The following is a 24,104-nucleotide window of genomic DNA, read 5'->3' as shown; positions in this document are numbered from 1 at the left end:
TTCATTTCATTTCATTTCATTTTACCTCAGTAGACAGATACTCCTCGAACTGCCTTTCTGCAGCTGTTATACTATCTCTAATTAACAATGCCACCCCCTCACCTCTTTTACCACCCTCCCTAATCTTATTGAAACATCTATAACCAGGGACCTCCAACAACCATTTCTGCCCCTCTTCTATCCAAGTTTCCGTGATGGCCACCGCATTGTAGTCCCAAGTACTGATCCATGCCTTAGGTTCACCCACCTTATTCCTGATGCTTCTTGCGTTGAAGTATACACACTTCAACCCATCTCCGTGCCTGTAAGTACTCTCCTTTGTCAGTGTTCCCTTCCCCACTGCCTCACTACATGCTTTGGCGTCCTGAATATTGGCTACCTTAGTTGCTGGACTACAGATCCGGTTCCCATTCCCCTGCCAAATTAGTTTAAACCCTCCCGAAGAGTACTAGAAAACCTCCCTCCCAGGATATTGGTGCCCCTTTGGTTCAGATGCAACCCGTCCTGCTTGTACAGGTCCCACCTTCCCCAGAATGCGCTCCAATTATCCAAATACCTGAAGCCCTCCCTCCTACACCATTCCTGCAGCCACGTGTTCAACTGCACTCTCTCCCTATTCCTAGCCTCGCTATCACGTGGCACCGGCAACAAACCAGAGATGACAACTCTGTCTGTCCTGGCTTTTAACTTCCAGCCTAACTCCCTAAACTTATTTATTACCTCCACACCCCTTTTCCTACCTACGCCGTTGGTACCAATGTGCACCACGACTTCTGGCTGCTCACCCTCCTCCTTAAGGACCCTGAAGACACGATCCGAGACATCCCTGGCCCTGGCACCCAGGAGGCAACATACCTTCAGGGAGTCTCGCTCGCGACCACAGAATCTCCTATCTATTCCCCTAACCATTGAATCTCCTACTACTATTGCTTTTCTATTCTCCCCCCTTCCCTTCTGAGCCCCAGAGCCAGACTCAGTGCCAGAGACCTGACCGCTAGGGCCTTCCCCCGGTAGGTCATCCCCCCCAACAGAATCCAAAACGGTATACTTGTTTTGAAGGGGAATGGCCACGCGGGATCCCTGCACTGTCTGCCTGTTTGTTTTCTTTCCCCTGACTGTAACCCAGCTACTCTTGTCCTGGACCTTGGGTGTGGTTACCTCCCTGTAACTCCTCCCTATCACCCCCTCTGCCTCCCGGATGATCCGAAGTTCATCCAGCTCCAGCTTCAGTTCCCTAACACGGTCCCTGTGGAACTGGAGTTGGGTGCACTTCCCACAGGTATAGTTAGCGGGGACACCGGTGGTATCCCTCACCACCCACATCCTACAGGAGGAGCATGCAACTGGCCTAGCTTCCATCCCCTCTTACCTTACAGAATATAACTGCCCTGTGGACCAACTGGACCTCCGCCCTCCGGCTCTGCTCCCAGTCAGCTGTACTCTCTGTAAACTCCTGGCTCCCTTCTCGCTCTTTGCGGAAATGTAGGAAACAAAATGAAAGGAGCACCTTACTCCCTCCTCACCTAACTCCCTCAGTCACCAAACTCTCACTATAGCACTCAAATGCACCAAATTCATCACTCCCTCAGTCACCAAACTCTCACTATAGCACTCAAATGCACCAAATTCAGCACTCCGTGCAAAAATGACAGGTTTACCAATCAGTGTGGGAGGGCTTGACTGCAAAAGTACCCAATGCCATCTTGAGAGAATGAATATCGCTAACAGTGTATAAGACATCCATGAAAGTTATCTCGAATTGATAAAAGCAGATCAAATTTACAAAGACCTCATCCAAAACTGTCTCATCGGGATGGTGTATTTTGTGCTAACTATATTTGTGGAGGAATGACATAAAACAATGGCTGTTATTGACTGATGGCATGTAGCTTTAGATTTTTCTTTCCAAGTGAAGAAAGCAATTGTAAATTGTGGAAATAAAACATTGCAACTGATACAGATTAACTTGCAAGCAAGCATTAATTGTCCTTAATCAAGACCTATCTTAGATACCGGTATCGAGCCTTAGTTTTCGCAAAAAGTAGAGGTTTGGCCGCATGTAATTAGGGGCCAACTTGGAAATTAATCAGTTTTGTATGTCCCAAAACTATACAACTATTGCTTCCCGCCAGCAGCGACCAGGGGTGAACGCGCCAGCGAGACTCTGTCGTATCCGCGCGGCCACTCGGCCCATCCGTTCTGGAGAATCAGCGGCCCTGCCGATTCCAGCGGCCCTGCCGATTCCAGCGGCCCGTGGCCGGCGCCGCGCCGTCGAAAATGGCGGCGATTCTCCGCACCTCGGAGAATTGCGCGCCGGCGTCGGTTGCGGTGATTCTCCGGCCCGGCGGGGGCTCGGAGAATCGCCCCCATTGTTTCCACTTGTGGGTAAGGTCGAGGCTAGAGACTGTCGATAGGATTGCAAGAAGCCAAACCGGGAATTCAGTAGAAACCTGTTTACCCAGAGTGTGCAACCTCGGGAATGAGCTGAGGCGAAGATCATGGGGATGCATTTGAGGGGAGGTTAAGTAAGCAAGTGAGGGTGAAGGGAAAGGAGTTTTATACCAATAGAGGGCGGTGGGCAAGGATGAAAGGGGGATCTGATGAAACATAAAAGCCAGCATGAACAGGTTAGGCCAAATGGCCTGATCCGTGCTCTGTGATTCTATGTAAAGTCTAAGAGCAATGTCCTACTTGGAATTGACTTGTCCCTCACTACCACCTATGATGCAGCTTTTAGCTCGATAGTATTCTCACTGTTATTGGTCAGTGATGGAACAAACCTTTCATTCGCTGCTGTTTGAGTCTTGAACATGTGTCAATGACACTATTTGCATTTTTGGGTCTAGCTCCAGGGCAGCACGGTAGCACAGTGGTTAGCACTATTGCTTCACAGCGCCAGGGTCCCAGGTTCGATTCCCGGCTTGGGTCACTGTGTGGCGTCTGCACATTCTTCGCGTGTCTGCGTGGATTTCCTCTGGGTGCTCCGCTTTCCTCCCACAAGTCCCGAATGACGTGCTGTTAGGTGAATTGGACATTCTGAATTCTCTCTCAGTGTACCCGAACAGGCGCCGGAATGTGGCGACTAAGGGATTTTCACAGTAACTTCATTGCAGTGTTAATGCAATCCTACTTGTGATAACAATAAAGATTATTATTATTAAAATGTTTATTGCTGTGTAGATGGTTACATAAGTCCCAATGTGTTTCCAGCAAAGGATTATTATGGACTGCAATAGACACACGGGGTGGGATTCTCCGCAATCGCCGCGATGTCCGCCGACAAAAACGGTGCGAATCAGTCTGGCATCGCGCCGCCCCAAAGGTGCGGAAGTCTCCGCATCTTGAGGGGCCGAGCCCTCACCTTGAGGGGCTAGGCCCGCACCAGACTGATTTCCGCCCCGCCAGCTGGCGGGAAAGGCCTTTGGTGCCCCGCCAGCTGGCGCGGAAATGACTTTGCCGGGCGGCGCATGCGCAGGAGCGTCAGCGGCCGCTCACGGCATCCCCGCACATGCGCAGTGGAGGGGGTCTCTTCCGCCTCCGCCATAGTGGAGACCATGGCGAAGGCGGAAGGAAAAGAGTGCCTCCACGGCAGAGGCCCGCCCGCCGATCGGTGGGCCCCGATCGCGGGCCAAGCCACCGTGGGGGCACCCACCCCCCCCCCCCCGAGGCCAGATCGCCCCTCGCCCCCCCAGGACCCCGGAGCCTGCCCGCACCGCCTTGTCCCACCGGTAAGAGAGGTGGTTTGATTCTCGCCGGCGGGACAGGCATTCCAGCAGCGGGACTTCGGCCCATCGCGGGCCGGAGAATCACCGGGGGGGGGGGGCCCGCCAACCGGCGCACGCAATTCCCGCCCCCGCCGAATATCCGGTGCCGGAGAATTCGGCAACGGGTGGGGGCAGGATTGACGCCAGCCCCCGGCGATTCTCCAACCCGGCGGGGTTCGGAGAATTCCGTCCACGGTCTCTGAAGAAATGTGAAATGAAATGAAATGAAAATTGCTTATTGTCACAAGTAGGCTTCAATGAAGTTACTGTGAAAAGCCCCTAGTCGCCACATTCGGGCGCCTGTTCGGGGAGGCTGGTACGGGAATTGAACCGTGCTGCTGGCCTGCCTTGGTCTGCTTTCAAAGCCAGCGGTGGGTTCCTAAGTGGAACCTCAAGCAAAATAATTGGCTTCTAATGTTATCTCCAAGGAAATTAACTAACTCGGACAAACTTCTCCAAAGTCTTACACAGAACATACCTGTGGTGTATTTCTGAATTGCACTTTTGGGTCTGAAGATTTAGCACAATGGCCGAAGAGCGATGTCTGGTCTGGCCAGATGTGATGTAACCTCAGCTGTAGATCTACAAAAAGCTGGCAAGTCCTTTCACCTTTGGCCTGTACCAGGTCTAGGATCTCTCGTGCCTTTTCTGTGTCTGTAATTTGGAATCGATGGTGTGTTTGTTTTCGTTGGTGACCAGTTCTTCAGCTCGCAGGTAATCCAGTAAGATGAGAACATTCCTGGACAGGCTACTGATGAGCTCGACCCGACAGGTCTGCAGCATGATTGCCCGGGGTCAGTCGAGCCGCACAGGGTACATTGGCAAAGCTGCCTTCTGCTCTTGGTGAATAAGAGTATCGCTGCGATACTCTCTGGCAACACGCATCACTTGATAAGCTTAAAATAGAAGGGTAATGAATGCTGATAATATTTCACCAAGGGAGCCTCTGTTCCTGGCAACAAGTGTGAAGACATTACCGTTACATATAAAACTTTAAGGAATGGTTAGTTAGAAGAGCAGCACCCCTTTTTGTTACTGATTTAAGCGTATATTATAAAGCTATCAAGTGACATGGCGAGTATCGGTTTCATAATCATTTGTGTGGTTGTGTTGAGTGGTACTGTCCTCAGCAAAACAGCTTCATTGCTCTTGCAGTGATTACTATTGAACGGTGCTTGTAATATCACACCATTAACTTTCCAAATGAAATTAGCCAGAATGGGCCACCGGCAGATGGGGGGTGGGCAAATGCTATAGGAATGTGAACCAGCACTTGAGCTCCAGAAATAGGTTGGGAGGGGGACAATCTGATTGTGCCTGTGCTGAGAGTTTATTTGGACATTCACAGTATTTAACACAACGCCTGCCTGTGAGAGGAGCCTGGCTCATATTGGCTCTCATTCACATATCATAACTTGGCTGTTTTGCAGCAGTGAGCAGAGGTTAGATTTCAGGATGAATCCAATCTTTGCTTTGATGAAGTTAGTGCTGGATATAGAGAAGAAGCTTGCCTGGTCAGAACCAACGGAGAGTGGTTTCTGGCAACAGCAGGCCGTTCTATTTTAGAGGTTAACTTGGATCGAGCCCTGCTCAACTGAAGCACTTCTGCCAGAGGAGAATGGTTGCTTGGCAATGGTGGCTGGAAAGAAGCATGCATCTCAGATTATTCCATCCCTCTGACTGAAGGAGGATGCCTTCTGATGACTGAAGCCTACTGGGATCTAATCAGAAAACTGTAGGCTAAACAGCATTGAATGGAAAATATACCTCAAGACTTTCTCATGGGAAAGTTATGGATTTGTGACATTATGATAAATGTACCGAACTGTAAGGGTTAATGTTTTGTCCAAATCAACCACTAGACGGAGCAAGATGCAGAACTATATAAAGCATCCATGCTACGCCTTCTGGGAGAGAGGGTTGAGGAGAAGGCTAGACGACAGACTGTAGGAAAGATAGTGTGAGTGAGAGCAGATTATACTTATTGTATTCGTGTAGAGATTAGTAGTAGATGAATGTAGGTTGTATGTTTATTATTAACTGTTTATTATATAGGAGTAAGTATTGAATCCAATTAAGTAGGGTAAATAAATCTTTAGCTTTGTTTAATATAAAAGCTAGTTGTGGTCTTTGTGAACACTAAGCCAAGCGGATTAGAATCACAAAGAACACCACAGGAATCACACAACTCCCTCTAATCTCTCAACAAACTGTTTTCTATATATTCGCCTCATATTTTATATAATTTTGCCCAATCCCTTTCTTGCTTTTCCTTAACTACAGGGCAGATCAATTCTACCAGGCCTGTGACTGACTATAAGCTTTATCCTCCCTGTTCATAAAAAAAAGTCGATATTTACAGTGGCTGTCATGACTACAGGATATCCCAAAAGAGTTTAAAACCAATTAAATAATTTTGAAATGTAGTAACAGTTGTAATGTAGATTAAAATTGGTAGGCGATTTGTGCACAGCAATGTTTATGAAAGAATAATGAATAATAACCATCTAATCTATTTTGGTGATGTTAGACGAGGGAAAATATAAGAGAAGACATCGGGGCAACTCCCTACTTATCTTCGAATAGTGCCATTGCATCTCTTCTGTCCATCTGAGAGGGCACATGGAGCCTCGGATTAATGGCTCCATGGTGGTTCTGATAGTGCAGCACTCCCACAGGATTGCACTGCAGTGTTAGCCTAGATTTTGTGTTCAGGTGTCGGTATTAGTTTCTGTTTTTTGTCTCTTCTTAGTGGTGTGAACAAGGTCAGCAACTTGGACCTCAGGAAATTTATCAACTGCTCCACAACTACCAACATAATACAATAGATATTCATGTGCCTGTTGTGGTGAGTTCTTGCTACCTTTCCTTTAGTGTTTGCCTCAGCACCTTTCTGCAGTAGCAGCTCAGGGCACAGGGCAACCACATACTTATATCTCAGAATTCAGAGGCTCAGCATGTTTAGTTCCTGGTATTGGAGGAGATGGATTTGGACCATTTTTGTACAGGAGATCACTTACTATTTTTGACGACAGTCCCCGACTAAGGGGCTAGGCCAGTATCGGGCTGGATTCTCCAATCCTGCGGCCATGTCTGCCCCCGCACTGATCCTCCGCCCGGTGGGGGGCTAGCAGCCACGTAGCGTAAAGCCTCTTGGATATGGCTGGAGAATTGCCGGGTCCATGGCCGCGCTGTGCAACATGGCGCCGGCCGCACGCGGACCCGGCCTGCCAAAAACTGCCCCCTTTAACCCCCCTCGCTACCCCCGGACTGCCCCCCCACCAGTCCCGCCAGCCGGGATTTGGGGGTTTTGGCGGGGGCGGGAATCGCGTCGCGCCGGTCGGAGGTCATTGGCATGTTTTCATTGGTTAAGCCTGCCTGCTGGTTCCGCCCAGAAAGGCGGAGTATAAGAGTCTGTGTCTCCCCAGCAGCTGCCTTCTGTACCTGCGCTGCTGGGGGAAACATCTAGTGTAATAAAGCCTTCAATTGTCTCCAATCTTGCTTCTGGAGTTATTGATCGAGCATCAACTAGCTGCTGGTACAGTTATAGTAAAAAGGGTAAAGGTTTGGATCTGAAATCCAGAGCTCAAGTTAGTGCTGGCGTTCCTTTACGATTGACAATGGCCATAAATGGCTAACACATGAGTTAACTTAACTATCTAATTAGCTTTGAAACCTGCAGTGATCAATGTGATTCAATTTGTGTGATTTCTGTTTCATCCTTGACCTAGTTCTCAAATGGGGGCATTTATCCACATAATTAGCAGTTTGGCATGTGGTGTTTGTCTATAAAGAGGCAAAATATGCTGATTGCTTTGTGGTCTATGGGATATTTGATCCGATCAGTCAATACACATTTACTGAGCACATTTCACACCCACTCGCTGTTTTTGTAAGTGTGGGAGACGCCCACCCACTGCCAGGCATAATGGGCAACTGTGGGCTCACCTGGTCCTTTCAACCCAGGAGTTTGTGCCTGTCATCACGACCATATTGATGGATTCATCGGTCCTGCAGGTGGAAGGGACCAAGTCACGCCAGGCCAATCCTGCAGGCATCTTGTCAAGTGCATGCCTGTTGTCCCTAATGCAGCCGTAAAGGAAATGACCATATTCTCAACTGGTCGCATGGATTATCCATGGGGGACGATCTAAACGTTTGGCATCCCAGGGCCCAAATCCCAAACATGTTCTTTCAAATAGCTGACCTTTGGCAGGATGCAAAATGCAATTCTCAACAACAAAAAAATTAGAAACTGTCTTAAAATTCAAGGCGAATTAGGTATTTCCTAGAATCTTCGAGTGTTTCATTGGCTTCACCTTCCCTCACCTTCTACGGGGTCCAGCATTACCGCTTCAAATTACTGGAGCATTTTTGCAAAGGATAGAAGTCGGCCCGTGCCACTTTCACTGGATGGTGTACTTCCTTGCAGCATTGAAAAGCTGGAATTATGTCAGCGATGCAGCAAAGAGCTGCTACAAGGTGAACACTGCCTGCAGCAGCCTCTGAGCTCGACAAAGAGCGTGTTTGTCTTGGGTCCTTTCCTTCACTGTCCATGGGGGCGGGGGAAGGAACAAAGTTAAGTTGGTACGACCCAGTCAATTTCCTGTGCTGACCTGCCAAATAGGACCAGAGGGTGGGGGGGAAAAAAACCCTGACAGGATCTATGTACAGCTCCAGCTAAACCGATGGAGATTTACCCTGTACTGCAGGCTGGGGAGTTTAGACTGCGCTGTTTAGACTCTCTGCTGTGTAGGTGCAGGCGATCCCATCCGAGCGAGGAAACTGCTCTCAATTATGGCAGGCAAAAAGCAATCGGGGGAAACAAAGTGGGAACTTGTCAAATGGTGAGTGAGACTTTCAGTTTTGAAACCGTTTAGTGTCTGTTGTGTGATGGCAGTGGATCGGCACCGATTTACGTGAAGGATGATAAAGAACCTTCCATGTTGTTAAGTTGTGCGTCTGTATTGACTGTTCCATGCAGCCCTCCCCTCTTTATGGTTTTAAATGTCACAATTGCTCTACGTTTAATAGTGGGGAGGTTCAGCTCTGAATGCTTGACTGGGGCATTCACGACAGAAAAACAAAGGGATCTGAATTGTATTATTTAAACAGAAAGAGAGAGAAGGGTTTCAAGAGTCACTGGCCAGATGTTTAACCATTTGAGGGCTGTACAAGTTCCATGTCCACTTTGAGCAGTTGAAATTGAAAGCCAAAGATTGTTGATTCTTTTTAAGGCAAGAAATGGCTCAGATGTGTTCTGTGGATCTGTGCGGTTTTCTGAGTGTGAGGACTGTTCGGTGAAATCCCCTGGCACAGCACAGGGTGGGGTAAAGCCACAAACTGCTGGGAAAACTCCGCCGGTGTGGCAGCATCTGTGGAGAGTTTAACAGAGGCTGGCAATTTCCCCCCTCCTCCCCTGCGGCGGGTTTTCCAAAGGCGGAGGCAGCCCGCCACTGGCCGTCGGTGGGATTTTCCGTTCCCGCCGAAGTTGAGGACAACTTGCGGTGTTCACCGGTCGCAATTCCGGGGAAACCTGCGGCGGTGATAATCTTTATTGTCACAAGTAGGCTTACATTGACACTGCAATGAAGTTACTGTGAAAACCCCCTAGTTGCCACACTCCGGCGCCTGTTCGGGTACACTGAGGGAGAAATCCGAATGTCCAATCCACCTAACCAGCTTGGCTTGCGGGACTTGTGGGAGGAAACCGGAGCACCCGGAGGAAACCCACGCAGACACAGGGAGTAGTATCTGACTCCGCACAGACACTGGCGCAAGCCGGGAATCGAACTCGGGACCCTGGCGCTGTGAAGCAACAGTGCTAACCACTGAGCTACTGTGGGTGGGGGTGGTGGTCACCATTGGCGGGGCCGGAAGATCCGACCGGGGGGAATGGACGCGAAATCCCAACAGGAATCTGTGACTCTTATTCAGAGTTAAAGAGAAGGAGAAATGTTAGCTCTGATGAAGAGTGGTACAGACTGGAATCGTTAACTCTGTTTCTCTCGCCTCAGATGCTGCCAGGCCTGCTGAGCTTTTACAGCATTCTCTGATTTAATTTCAGATTTCCAGCATCCAGCAGTATTTTGCTTTGATTAACAAGGTGGAGTGGAGACAAGTGTGAGGAGGGGTTAAATCACATAAATGGGTCAATGTTTTCCATTTTTCCCAATATATTGATTCAACTGAAAGTAGTAAATAAAAACCAATAACTGACTGCAGTGTGATTTTGTTGTTTTCAGGAACTAAATGGTGAACCTATATGATAAGTAAAATGTCCTGTATGCAGATACCATAACCGACATGTCTGAAACATCCTGTTTAATTTATAATGTGCATTTGAAGTTATTTTCATTGCATTTGAATATAATGAATTACCAATAAAGATTGCACCAAATATTGACTTTTTAAACATTTCGAGTACCCAATTCATTTCTTCCAATTACGGGGCAATTTAGCGTGGCCAATCCACCTACCCTGCACATCTTTGGGTTGTGGGGGCGAAACCCACGCAAACACGGGGAGAATGTGCAAACTCCACACGGACAGTGAGCCAGAGCTGGGGTCGAACCTGAGACCTCGGTGCCGTGAAGCAGCAGTGCTAACCACTGCGCCACTGTGCTGCCCGCAACATACTGGTATTTCAATACCAGTACAGACTAAAGGACCAATTTCATACAGGTCAATGATTTATCCTTGTAGAGTCGTTAAGAAGGATTGGAGACATTTTTACGGGTTTGTTTGTTTATTGCTGCCTGCGGGTCTTCATCTCCTGATAGATAAGGAAAACATATTTCTTATGTCTGTGATATCTTTTCAAAATGGATCAGGGTGATTTGTAGCTCTTAACTTGCAAGACCTGATTCCACACAGGGCCCTCTTTTAAGTGTCAGCCCCTGGTTCATTTGATAGCGTTATAACCCCTGCGTCAGAAGGCCGTGGGTTCATGTCCCCACTTCAGAACTTGAGCAGAAGGAAAAAACAAGGCTGGCACTTGAGTGCAGCAACGAGGGAGAGCTGCACTGCCAGAGGTGCCATCTTTCAGGCGAGACAACAAACCAAGACCCTGTCTGCCCCCTCAGGTGGGTGTCAAAGATCTCATGGCGCCATTTTGAGGAGAGCTGGCGAGTTATTCCCGGTATCCTGGTCGAAATTCATCCCTCATACAACATCACTACCACGGACTATCTGGACTTATCTCATTGACGTTTGTAGGATCGTGCTGTGCGCAAATTAATGTTGTGAATCCTACATTGCAACAGTGGCTATTCACATTAAATTCACTTCCTCAGCTGAAAAGTGCTGTGGGATGTCCTGATGCTATGTAAATTCAAGGCAGCAAGAGCATCCAGTTGTAAAACGGCCTGTCTTTTTTTATTCAACGGTGGTTGATATGAAGGGCGATCACCCAGCACTGTGGTGACCCCATGTAGCATGGGGAAACCCAAAAGAGGAAGGAAAGTCAGTCAGCACCTTTGTCTTTTGATTGAACTGACTTCTTAGTGCTGCGTTGCCTTAAACCACATACCCTACTCCGACCCTATACCCCAATGTGATCCTTGTATTGTTCAATATAGCAGCCTGGGATTGGGGAACTCATCATTGACTGACACTAGGTGGCACTTTGGGCCACAGAATCTGGCATGCAGGGAATCAGCGCTGCACTGAAGTGTATACAATTCTGCCAGGCGTACTGGTTGCTTTATGACAAAGTCAAGTGTTGTCTTTAGGGAAAGGTGTGCAAATGTCAGGCTTTACTCTGTGTGAGATATATATATATAGATAGGTAACAGCGAATGTTGTCCTGTACTGTCAATTGTGTTCCTGTCACAAAACCCTCACAGGTCCTGGTGAACTGTGTTTTTTAAAATTTGTACCAGACAGGATTGTGAGTTATGGGAATGGAGGGTGTGGAGGAAGGGTTGAGAAAAGAGCAGAGGGAAGTGTGTGTGACATCAGTGATATTTCTGAGCAGCTCTCCTTTGGCATTGCTCATTCAGAGAATAGTCAGTTTTATAACAATAGAACATACAGTGCAGAATTAGACCATTCGGCCCATCGGGTCTGCACCGACCCACTTAAGCCCTCACTTCCACCCTATGCCCGTAACCCAATAACCCCTCCTAACCTTTTTTTTGGACACCAAGGGTAATTTAGCATGGCCAATCCACCTAACCTGCACGTCTTTGGACTGTGGGAGGAAACCGGAGCACCCGGAGGAAACCCACACAGACATGGGGAGAACGTGCAGACTCCGCACAGACAGTGACCCAGCAGGGAATCGAACCTGGGACCCTGGCGCTGTGAAGCCTCAGTGCTCGCCACTTGTGCTACCGTGCTGCCCAGGAATGTAATCAACAAAGTATGACAGAGAAATGTGAAACAAATTAAGGCAGACGTGTGAAGTGCAAGCAATACCCACCACAAAATATGTGACATGCACTTTTGTGTCTGTGTGAACTCCCATTTTAAATTTCTATATCCCCATTTGCCGGTGTAAATATGTCACACAGGAATCTTTCCCATCACTTTGGTATCATAGGGCAGCGGTTTTGTGTCTCCCATCTCTTCATCCTGTGTTTTTTAAATTATTTTACAGATGTGGGTGTTGCTGGCAAGACCAGCATTTATCACCCATTCCTAATTACCCTTGAGAAGGTGGTGGTGATTCACCTTCTTGAACTACTGTAGCCGCTGTGGTCTAGTTACACACAGTGCTCTTAGGGCGCGAGTTCCAGGATTTTGACCCAGCGACAGTGAGGGAACGGCAAAATGATTTCAAGTCAGGATCATGTGTGGCTTGGAGGGAACTTGCAGGTGGTGATGTTCTCCGGGGTCTAGAGCTCTTGTCCTTCTAGGTGGTAGAGGTCATGGGTTTGGAAGGTGCTGAAGAAGGATCCTTGGAAAGTTGCTGCAGTGCACCTTGTAGATGGTATACACTACTCCCACTGCATGGCAGTGGTGAAGGGGGTGATGGAATGTTAATCAAGCGACTGCTTGTCCTGGATGGTATCAAGCTTCTTAAGTGTTGTTGGAGTTGCACTCAACCAGGCAAGTGGAGAGTATTCCATCACACTCCCGATCTGTACCTTGTAGATGGTGTACAGGCTTTGACGAGTCAAGAGGTGAGTTAGTCACTGCAGAACTCCCAGCTTCTGACTTGCTCATAGATCATAGAATTTACAGTGCAGCAGGAAGCCATTCGGCCCATCGAGTCTGCACCGGCTCTTGGAAGGAGCACGCTACCCAAGGTCGATGTAGCCACAGTATTTATACAACTGGTGCAGTTCAGTTTCTGGTCAATGGTAAGCCCCCAGGTTGTTGATAGTGGGGGATTCGGAGACAATAATGCCACTGAAGGGGAGACGGTTAGATTCTCTCTTGTTGGAGATGGTCTTTGCCTGGCATTTGTGTGGCACGAATGTTACTTGCCACTTGTCGGCTGAAGCCTGAATGTTGCTTAGGTCTTGCTGCATTTGGACAAGGACTGCTTCAGTATCTGAGCAATTTCAAATGGTGCTGAGCATTGTGAAATCATCAGTGAAATATCCCACTTCTGACCTCATGATGGAGGGAAGCTGAATCAGCTGAAGTTGATTGCATGTCGGACACTACCCTGAGGAACTCCTGCAGTGATGTCCCAGAAGTGAGATGATTGACCTCCTATAACCACAGCCATCTTTCTTTGTGCTCGGTATCACTCCATCAGTGGGGGTTCGCCCCCAATTCCTATAAACTTCTGTTTTTCTGGGGCTATTTGATGCCATACTCAGTTGAATAGTGCCTTGATTTCGAGGGCAGTTAGTCTCACCTCTCCTCTTGAGCTCGACTCTTTTGTCCATGTATGAAACCAGGCTGTAATGAGGCAAGAGCTGAGTGACACTGGTGCAACCCAAATTTAGCATCAGTGAGCAAGTTACTGCAGTGTGAGCGTTGCTTGGGTAGCACTATCAATGATGCCTTCCATCAATTTACTGATGATCCAGAGTAGGCTGTTGGGACGTTTGTCCAGATTGGATTTGTCCTGCTTATTGGGCGGGTGGGGGGGGGCAGGGGGGGGGCATACCTGGACAATTTTCCACATTGCTAGGTGGAGGGTGGATGCCAGTGTTGCCGCTGTACTGGAATGGGCGGGGAAAGGGATGTATGCCTTTAAAATGGCGACCAAACTAAGTCGGTTGCAATCCTTGGCACAAACGATGATGCTGATATCGTGACCCATTGCAAGCTGACCCTTCAGCTAGCGCAGTACTGAGGGAATGCTGCACTGCTGGGGGCACTGTCTTTCAGATGAGATATTGAACCCAGGTCCTATCTTCCTGCTGAGGTCCCGTGGCACCATCTCAAGGAAGAGCAGGAGGATTTTACGTCTGGCGCCCGGGCCCAATATTTATCCTTCAATCGACACCACGAAAACAGATGATCTGGCCATTATTGCAAAGCCGTTTGCACGACCTTCTATCAACCCCCTCAGAGTCTTCTCTCAGCAATGGGGAAGGCATTTGTTTTGCATACAAAATCTGCCTTCCGGGCAAAAAGCGGTAACTTTGATTTGTTGACTACAAATCCATGAGCGTGTTCACTGGCATCAACACAATGTCATGTTTATACATAGAGATATTTTACGCAGCTCACAAGCTGGAACACTGGCTCCGCAGAGCGACCGAATCGTGAGCATGATATGAGAAAATACCGTTCCCTTTCAGTTCCCAATATTCTACTTGATAACCCCCCCCCCCCCATACTCCTCCATGTGTGTGACATTGCAGCGTTTGCTACTGTGCAGTGTATCATATAGAACATAGAAAATACAGCACAGAACAGGCCCTTCGGCCCACGATGTTGTGCCGAACCTGTGTCCTAGATTAATCATAGATTATCATTGAATTTACAGTGCAGAAGGAGGCCATTCGGCCCCCCGAGTCTGCACCGGCTCTTGGAAAGAGCACCCTACCCAAACTCAACACCTCCACCCAACACCAAGGGCAATTTTGGACACTAAGGGCAATTTATCATTGCCAATCCACCTACCCTGCACATCTTTGGACTGTGGGAGGAAACCGGAGCACCCGGAGGAAACCCACGCAGATACGGGGAGGACGTGCAGACTCCGCACAGACAGTGACCCAAGCCGGAATCGAACCTGGGACCCTGGAGCTGTGAAGCAATTGTGCTATCCACAATGCTACCGTGCTGCCCATGAACGTATCATGAATGAGTAAGAAAGCTGCGGCTCAGCTGAAATCAGTCAGGTTAATGCAGATAATTGATCATCCATTAGAGATAGCCGTGAACAAAATTAATTCTGTAAAATAATCTGCGGTGAGTGCTATTTAGCTAAGGATGGCTCTTTGTACCCTGGGCGCTCTAGCCAGATGCCACTCTATTCCTGCAGAGATGTGCTCATGTATCCGGTTATTCCACTCCCGCACCACTGCTGCTGGCCCAGGATTTCCTGAGACAGCGCAACCGGCAAGTTACCCCGAAGTTTCCCGAGGATCTCCTTCCCACACACTGGGGCGCGGAAGTGCAGCAGGAGGTGAACAGCTTCCAGTCTTTAGACTCCCTCCCGCCCCGATCAGGAGCCAGATCCCCCAGGCTGTTGGTAGTAATGTGTGGGATTGTGCACAGCTCTCTGGCGCTCAGTTAGAGAATAATGGTGGCTGTGACAAGGCCCTCACTGAGGAAAGCTTGCACTATAATGTCTTGAGTGGTGCTCACTGCTTGAATGGTGAAATCGAGCTTCCACGAAAAGCATGCAGTTCAGAACTAAGAGATAGAAAGAAACCTCATTTAAAACAAGTGAGCTCGGACAGAACAGGTGCACATTCTAGGGAGCTCTCCAGACATAATGGAGCCTGCAGTGCTGTCTTAAAATCGGAAAATCTTCCTTGAATGAGGCGACAGCTGCCAGACCAAGGGCTTGAGGATGTTAATGGCATGTGACATGGAATGTTAACAAGGAACCACAACGCCTTTGAAACAAGCAGAGAGCAGACAGCCCATTTTAACCAGACTGAACTTTGAAACTGATCTCAAATGAAATATTTAAATGTTCTCCAGCAAACCTGAGAGCAGACTGATCACACGGCCCCCACCCCAGGGGAGACCCCCGACCTGAAGCCCTCCAGCCTAGCATAACCCCCCCAGCCACCCCCACACCTTGGCAGTGGCTGACTTGCCCTTGTGCACTCTGGAGGTAAGTGCTGAGTGGTACTGACCTCCTTGCTTGCCCTCAGAGTCCATGCTGCCCGGGCCCCGCTTTAATAGACCAGCAGTGATTTGCACCCGGGTGACTTCCCATTGGGGAGGCGGGAACATTACAGGAACCCGGAAGATCTGACATTAAATTCACTAGACCTCTGAAAATGCAGGCAGATGCATGCGAATCAGGGGCGAAATTCTCCCGAAACGGCGCGATGTCCGGCGACTGGCGTCCAAAACGGCGCCAATCAGACGGGCATCGCGCCACCCCAAAGGTGCGGAATGCTCCGCATCTTTGGGGGCCGAGCCCCAACATTGAGGGGCTAGGCCGACGCCGGAGGAATTTCCACCCCGCCAGCTGGCGGAAACGGCCTTTGTTGCCCCGCCAGCTGGCGCAGAAATGACATGTCGGGGCATGCGCGGGAGCGTCAGCGGCCGCTGACGGCATTCCCACGCATGCGCAGTGGAGGGAGTCTCTTCCGCCTCCGCCATGGTGGAGACCGTGGCGGAGGCGGAAGGGAAAGAGTGCCCCCACGGCACAGGCCCGTCCGTGGATTGGTGGTCCCCGATCGCGGGCCAGGCCACCGTGGGGGCACCCCCCGGGGTCAGATCGCCCCGCGCCCGCGCCCCCCCCCCCCCGGATCCAGGCCACGCCGCCTTGGCCCGCCGGTAAGGTAGGTGCTTTAATTTACGCCGGCGGGACAGGCAATTTATCGGCGGGACTTCGGCCCATCCGGGCCGGAGAATCGAGCGGGGGGGGCCCGCCAACCGGCGCAGCGCGATTCTCGCCCCCGCCGAATCTCCGGTGCCGGAGACTTCAGCAACCGGCGGGGGCGGGATTCACGGCAGCCCCCGGCGATTCTCCGACCCGGCGGGGGGGTCGGAGAATGACGCCCCAGCTTCCTGCCCTTTCTCAATGAGATCCGGTTCACGCCAGCGGGAAGGACCCGGGAAGATTGCAAACCATTTAGGGCCTGGTGTGAAACCTGGGGCTGGATCCTCCGCAGCCCCGCTCCGAAATTGCGGCCAACGCGGGGGCGGAGAATCCAATTTCAAGCCGCAATCGGGCCCGGCGCTGGTCTGGGCGATTCCCCGGGCCCCGAAAATCGGCATGACCGCGGAGTACGCCACGCGACTGAGCGCCCATTGACACAGGCCCGCCCAGCAATCCTCCGCTCCCAACCCGCCGAGATCCCGACGGCATGGAACTCAGTCCGCAGCCGCCCTGGTTGGAGGCGGGGAGATCGGAGGCCAGGGGGGGCCTTATGGGCAGCTGGGCGTTAGATCCGCGCAGTTTGATGCTCGGGCGTGCACCCGATCGGGGGCGGGCGCGGGGGGGGGGGGTCTCCTTTCTCTGTCTGGCTCCGCGGTTCGAATCCACCATGGAGCTCGGCGCGGCTGGAGGCCGCCGCTGTGCACGCGCGCGGACTCCGAACCGGAGGTGTGGGGGTCTGTATCCGCAGCTAAAGCTGCAATATTGACGCAGGGTCCCTGGCAGCCCCCTGCAGGGCATTGAATTAGCTCAACCTGTTTATCGGAATTTCTGGAGTAAAACTCCACCGTTTGTACGCTGACATGGGGACACAGTCCCATTTTGGGAGAATCCAGCCCCTGATTTTCGACTCCCCTGGAATTTTCCTGACAGCGAGATTTGCGCCGGGCACAATGCGGCCGGAAAAGTGCCCCCTGTCTCTCTTGTAGAAACACTGATGTGCTTCAATGGAAACCATCTAACTGAGGGCCAGTCGTCAGGAGTTTGCAGAACAGTAATCTCAACTTGGCTCTTTGAGCACTTAGGACAAAGGATCAGGTAACAATTTATAGATGAAAAGTGGCTCTCTGCATTCCTAATGTACAATATTGAGCATTAGTGGGCACAGTGTTATAGAAGAACTATCCCTTGGATTCAATCTGTCGAACACGTTTACAAAAGCATCATGACTACCTGTGAAAGATATTGCAAAATCTGCAGTTCCGTTCAGAGATAAACAGCAAAGGAGGGTGAATGGAACAGGGATGCAGCTAATTGAATGGCGGAACCTGCTTGAGGGGCTGAATAGCTTATATAAATATTCCTATGTTCATCTCAATGATTGGGTCATTTACTGCAGCCACATTCCCAGCAGTGAGCCACGCTCCCAGGGAATGTGTCCTGAGAATGGGCTACCTCATTATAAACACTGCTTCATTGATTTGCTCTCCTTTTGAGCCAGCCCTGTACTGGGAGCACGGGAATTGGTGAAAGTACACTTATCACTTTTGTGTTTAAAAGCAACGTAATATCAGGGACAAGAATAGATGATGCGTCATCGTCACTTGTGACAGGGAGAGCCGAACCCTCTTGTGGAGGATTATTTTGAGTATACACTCAGTAAAGCTGCAAGCCAAGCAGCACCAAGTTAGCTTAATGTTTGCCCTTGATTAAGGGCCTATATTTGAGACATGAACCAGCCTTTACACTTTCAGATACTGTCTGATCTGCTGCAACTTTCCGTATCTTCTGTTTTAACTTTGGTTTGCCAGCACTTTCCATTTTCTTTTTCCTGTCTTCAATTTCGATTGTGGGGGCCGATTCTTACCCAGAGCAGGTGGCCAGCTGGCGAGAGCAGGCCCGGAAGCCACTGGCCAATCCCAGTAAGAGGCCAGGTTCATTTTGAGGGCAGGCCGCAACGGTCTGTGCCAACTGGACTGTGGCCAAACAAAATGAGCACCTGGGGGCAGTCCACTGCCATTATTTTGGACTGTCTAGCCAGCCTCTGACCAAATGATGTGGGGGGTGACGGGCAAAGGGGATAGAGATGCAGTGCCCCTCATGTTGTGAAACTCACAGGAGAAGTCCTGGTCCCAAAAATAAATAAACCTACTTGCTGATTCATCTCTCGTCAGCTGTTACCAGGCATATGCCTAGCCCAGCGTTCCCAGAAATAAACATAAAGGTTTATATGGTGCTTATCTGGACATCCCAAAGCACTTTGCAACCAATGAACTACTTTTTGAAGTGTCTTATTTTAATTCACTCTTGACATGTGGACACTGCTCTCGAGCCAGCATTTATTGCCCATCCCTAATTGCCTTAAATTGAGTGACTTGCCAGGCAATTTCAGAGGGAAGGTTAAGAGTCAACCATATTGCTGTGGGTCTGAAGTTACATGTAGGCCAGACCAGGTAAAGATGGCAGATTTCCCCTTCCCTAAAGGAGGGTGGTGAACCAGATGGGTTTTTATAACAATGGTTTCTTGGTCACCGTTCGACTTTTTAATTCCAGAATTTTGATTGAATTCAAACCCCATCATCTGCCACGGTGGGATTCGAACCGGGATCTCCAGAGCACACGGTTGTAATGCACGAAATGCAGCAGCCCCAATCTGCACACGGGGAACTCCCATAAACAGCAACGTGTTCATGACCAGACAACCTGTTTTTGCGATGCTGATTGAGGGATAAATATTGACCAGGACACTGGCGATAACTTCCTTGTTCTTCTTCGATATGGTGACACGGGATTCTTTGCATCCAGCGAAGCTGGCGGAATGGGCCTTGGTTGAATTTCTCATCCAAACGGTAGTACCTCTGACAGTGCAGCATTCCCTCAGGACTGCACTGGAGTGTCAGCTACCAATGAGTCAAGATACCATCACCTCACTGATCACATTTATCTCTTTAAATTACTCACATCAATAAGATGGAATTCTGGAGGTGCCATGAGCAAATTTACATCCTTTGGACTGAGATCTTGGAGACCAGGAAGATCCCAGATTTGATCACTCGCCCGACGAGGCTGATCTCATCACCAATGCTCTGAGTATCAGCAATACCACTGCAAAGGGAAAAGTGGGTTTGGCTTTGGCTCATATGTTGTCCCTGCAGTCAAATTTCCTGCCCCCTATCTAGGTTGGTCCACACAAAAAGCATGTTGTTAGAATGAAGTACTAGTGAGTCGCCGGCCGTGTGGAGCTCTCCCGGTGAGAGTCTGCAACTTTGGGAACAATTGATAAACAAGTAATAGAACTCATGGCAAAAATTCTACTCTGTACGAGAATATCAACGCCTGCGGTAAGAATTGGTTCATGTAAAAGACCCCTCGGGCTGGATTTTCTGGGTTACTCTAATCCTGGTGCTCCCACCCCCCCAACAAAATGTTAGGGGAATCCCACCTACAAACCCAATGGTGGCCCTGCAGCTATTTAACTGGGAAACAGCATTAAGGAGAGACTTTCACCTCTTTCTCAGGAAGACGTCTGTTATGAACTCTTTCCCCCCTCCCCCCTCCTCCTCCAACCATTTTGAATGGACGACGAGTAGCAGGAACATTGACCCTTGAAAAGGCCTGGTGTAATCAGTGTAAATGTACCCAGGGACAGCCTGGCCACTCCCAGGGGTGAAGAGATACTGCTGGTGGGAACGTTTAATGTTCCTGACATGGGGTGCACTGCTGCACTAACCTCTCAATGTCGCCATCAAGTCCCAACCACCACACAATGTCTGGCGAGCATCTTCATTTTGGACACTCCCAGGTGTCCATTGTGCAGGTCCTGCAAGATGACTTTACTGCCTTGGCTCGAGACCAGATCATGGGCACCCCACAGGATAATGCCCTCCTCCACATTAATTTCTTGTTGCTTAGTCGCAAAAACCCGTAGCTCCTCGGGCAGTTTCTCTGTAGTTCCCTGTGCAGGATGATATGGCGTAAGTTCGCTAAAGTCAGCTCCTTTTGTGTCCACTCCAGAATCTGCGAGGCTGTGACTGGCAAGACATAAAGTTCAGCGCCAATGTGACTTGGGCTGCTGTTGGCGGGGCCGGGGGACATGTCGGCAATGGCAGTCAGCGAGCGTAATTCGCGTGATACTCACATGTACTCATATGCTGCCAATAATAGCACCCAACGCCGTATCCTGGCCGACACTATCTGTGGGATTGCCTAATCTTCCTTGAACAGGCTGAGCAAAAGTTTGCGGTCTGTTATGATCATAAACTTACTTGGGGAACTGTTTGACCACAAAGATTATGGCCAGCCCTTCGTTTTCGATCTGAGCGTATCTAGGCTCTGCATTGGCCAAAGTCCTTGTTGTCGTCCTCCGTCCTGCCATCGATCCGATGGGACAACACCACCCTGATGCCATGTGTGGAGACATCACACGTGATCAGGAATGATCTGGAAGGGTGGTAATGCGTTAGCAGCCTGGAGGACAACAGCTGTCGCTTCACCTTGGCAAACGCCTCATCTTGTGGCGCCCTCCATGCCCATTCCTGATGTTTATTCAGGAGTGCATGTGACCAGTACTGTTGCCAAGTTCGGGATGAATTGATCGTAATATTTTACCAGTTTGCGGAATGACCGTTGTTCGGTTGTATTCTCAGGCGTGAGGGCCTACTTGATAGCTCGAACCTTCTCCTCCATCGGGTAAGCCGTCCTTGACAAGCCGGTACCTCAGGTATGGGACCTCTTTCACGTGAAATACACAATTTCCCCTTTTTAGTTGGACGCCTGCCTCAGATAAACGACGGAGGGCTTTGTCTAAATTATCCAGGTTTTCCTTCCCAGTAGCCCCGGTGATCAGGGCGTCATCCAAGTAAATGGCCATCCTTGGGAGCCCTTAGAGGATGCTCTCCATAACTCGCTGAAAGATCGCACAGGCGGATGATACCCCAAACAGAAGCCTGGTGTATTCATACAGACCCCTGAGGGTATTGATGGTCACATATCTCCTGGACGCCGCATCCAGATCCAACTGGAGGTATGCGTGGCTCATGTCGGATTTGGAGGAGGGATCCCAACCAACTTCGCATAAAGGCCCTCCATGGTCGGCGTTGGGTACCCGTCCAAACGAGAGGCCTTGTTCACCATCAATTTGTAATTCCAGGCGGACAGTTTTATCTGGCTTCAGCACCGGGACTACAGGCGCTGCCCACTCCTGCGAACTGCACAGGACGAATAATCCCCAGGCTTTCCAGCTGGCTGAGCTCGTTGTCCACTTTCGACAACAAGACACACGAAACTGGGAGGGCCCCAAAATACTTTGGCTAGGTTTCCAGGTCCACCGAGATTTGGGCCACGGTTCCCTTTATTTTTCCAAAACCATTCTGGAAAACGTCCGGGTATTTGCCCAGGATCTCGTAAAGCCGCCTGGTTTTTTAAAAATTCATTTGTGGGATGTGGGCGTCGCTGGTTAGGCCACAATTTATTGCCCATCCCTAGTTGCCCTTCAGGTGATGGTGAGTTGCCTTCTTGAACCGCTGCAGTCCTCGAGGTGTAGGTACACCTACTGTGCTGTTGGGGAGGGAGTTCCAGGATGTTGCCCCAGCGACAGTGAAGGAACGGCGATATATTTCCAAGTCTGGGTGGTGAGTGACTTGGAGGGGAATCTCCAGGTGGTGGGGTTCCCACGTATCTGCTGCTCTCGTCCTTCTAGGTGGTCGTGGGTTTGGAAGATGTTGTCTGAGGAACCTTGGTGAGTTACTGCAGTGCCTCTTGTAGATGGCACACACGGCTACCACTGTTCAGCAGTGGTGGAGGGTTTGAATGTTTGTGGAAGGGGGAGCAATCAAGTGGGCTGCTTTGTCCTGGATGGTGTTGAACTTCTTGAGTGTTGTTGGAGCTGCACTTATCCAAGTGGAGAGTATTCCTTTTCACTCCTGACTTTTGCCTTGTACATGGTGGACAGGCGTTGGGGAGTCAGGAGGTGAGTTACTCGCTGTAGGATTCCTAGCCTTTGACCTGCCCTAGTAGCCACAGTATTAATGTGGCTAGTCCAGTTCAGTTTCTGCTCAATGGTAATCCCCAGGATGTTGATTGTAGGGGATTCAGCAATGGTAACGCCATTGAATTCAAGGGGCGGTGGTTAAATCCTCTCTTGTAGGAGATGGTCATTGCCTGGCACTTGTGTGGCACGAATGTAACTTTCCACTTGTCAGTCCAAGCCTGGATATTGTCCAGGTCTTGGTGCATTTGGACATAGACTGCTTCATTATCTGAGGAGTTGTGAATGATGCTGAACATTGTGCAGTCATCCGCAAACATCCCCACTTCTGACCTTATGATGGAAGGGAGGTCATTGATGAAGCAGCAGAAGATGGTTGGGCCTAGGACACTACACTGTGGAACTACTGCAGTGATGTCCTGGAGCCAAGATGATTGCTGTCCAACCATCTTCCTTTGTGCCAGGTATGACTCCAACCAGCGGAGAGTTTTCCTGATTCCCATTGATTCCAGTTTAGCTAGGGCTCCTTGATGTCACACTCGGTCAAATGCTGCCTTGATGTCAAGGGCAGTCACTCTCACCTCACCTCTGGAGTTTAGCTCTTTTGCCCATGTTTGAACCAAGGATGTAATGAGGTCAGGAGCTGAGTGTACCCTGGCGGAACCCAAATTGAGCATCTGTAAACAGGTTATTGCTGAGTAAGTGCCGCTTGATAGCACTGTTGATGATCCCTTCCATCACTTTGCTGAGGGTGGAGAGTAGACTGATGTTGCGGTAATTGTCTGGGTTGGATTTGTCCTGCTTCTTGGGCACAGGACACAGCCGGACAATTTTTCACATTGCTGGGTAGATGCCAATGTTGTAGCCATACTGGAACAGCTCGGTAGGGATGCGGCGAGGTCTGGTGCACACTATTGCCGGAATATTGTCAGGGCCCAATATTCTACTCTTCACCGGAATGAGGGCCGCCTGACGCTATTCACCTCCATGACCAGTGAGCCCTGGAATTCCAGAACTCCCTTCTCCGCGTTTTCACGTGACAGGGATATCTCTCTGGCCTTTTTCAGGTTCCGTTAGCAATTTACATTGGGCCACCATGTTGTCATGTTGTTTATGCCGCATACTTGCCGGTCCCTCAGTATCTCCGGAAGGGATGGCCCATAGCCGCAGTCAGCTTCCGCAGGCACGCCAAGAATTCCGTGACTGACTCCCCCGGAGTTTGCTCGGCCGTGTTGAACCTGTACCTCTGCACCATCTCCCACAGTCTGGGGTCACACAATGGTCCACCACACGTGTTACCAGCTTGTCAAAGGCTTTTGAATCTGAGGCTGCAGGGTAGGTAAGGCAGTCTCATCCAGAAAAATCCCCAAATCCCAGTTCCAGTCCTGGCCAGTTTTTATCTGTCCGGGTCAACAAACTCCGCTGTTCGGTCAAC

General features: G+C 49.8%; 1 protein-coding gene across 3 annotated transcripts in view; it reads left to right on the top strand.

The window, feature by feature from the left end:
- The first annotated feature begins 8,435 nt into the window (after window positions 1-8,435).
- Window positions 8,436-24,104, top strand: part of LOC140386893 (rap1 GTPase-activating protein 2-like) — a 618,530-nt gene continuing 602,861 nt past the window's right edge. For all 3 annotated transcript variants that reach the window (XM_072469730.1, XM_072469729.1, XM_072469728.1), the window contains exon 1: window positions 8,436-8,611. In XM_072469730.1, coding sequence (XP_072325831.1) covers window positions 8,562-8,611 — 50 coding nt within the window. In that variant the 5' untranslated portion in view covers window positions 8,436-8,561. The remainder of the gene's footprint in view (window positions 8,612-24,104) is intronic.

Source organism: Scyliorhinus torazame, chromosome 12 (assembly GCF_047496885.1).
Source record: "Scyliorhinus torazame isolate Kashiwa2021f chromosome 12, sScyTor2.1, whole genome shotgun sequence".
NCBI classification, from domain to species: Eukaryota; Metazoa; Chordata; class Chondrichthyes; order Carcharhiniformes; family Scyliorhinidae; genus Scyliorhinus; species Scyliorhinus torazame.
The sequence above is the reverse complement of the archived record's forward strand: the minus strand, read 5'-3'. Positions and strand labels throughout refer to the sequence as shown.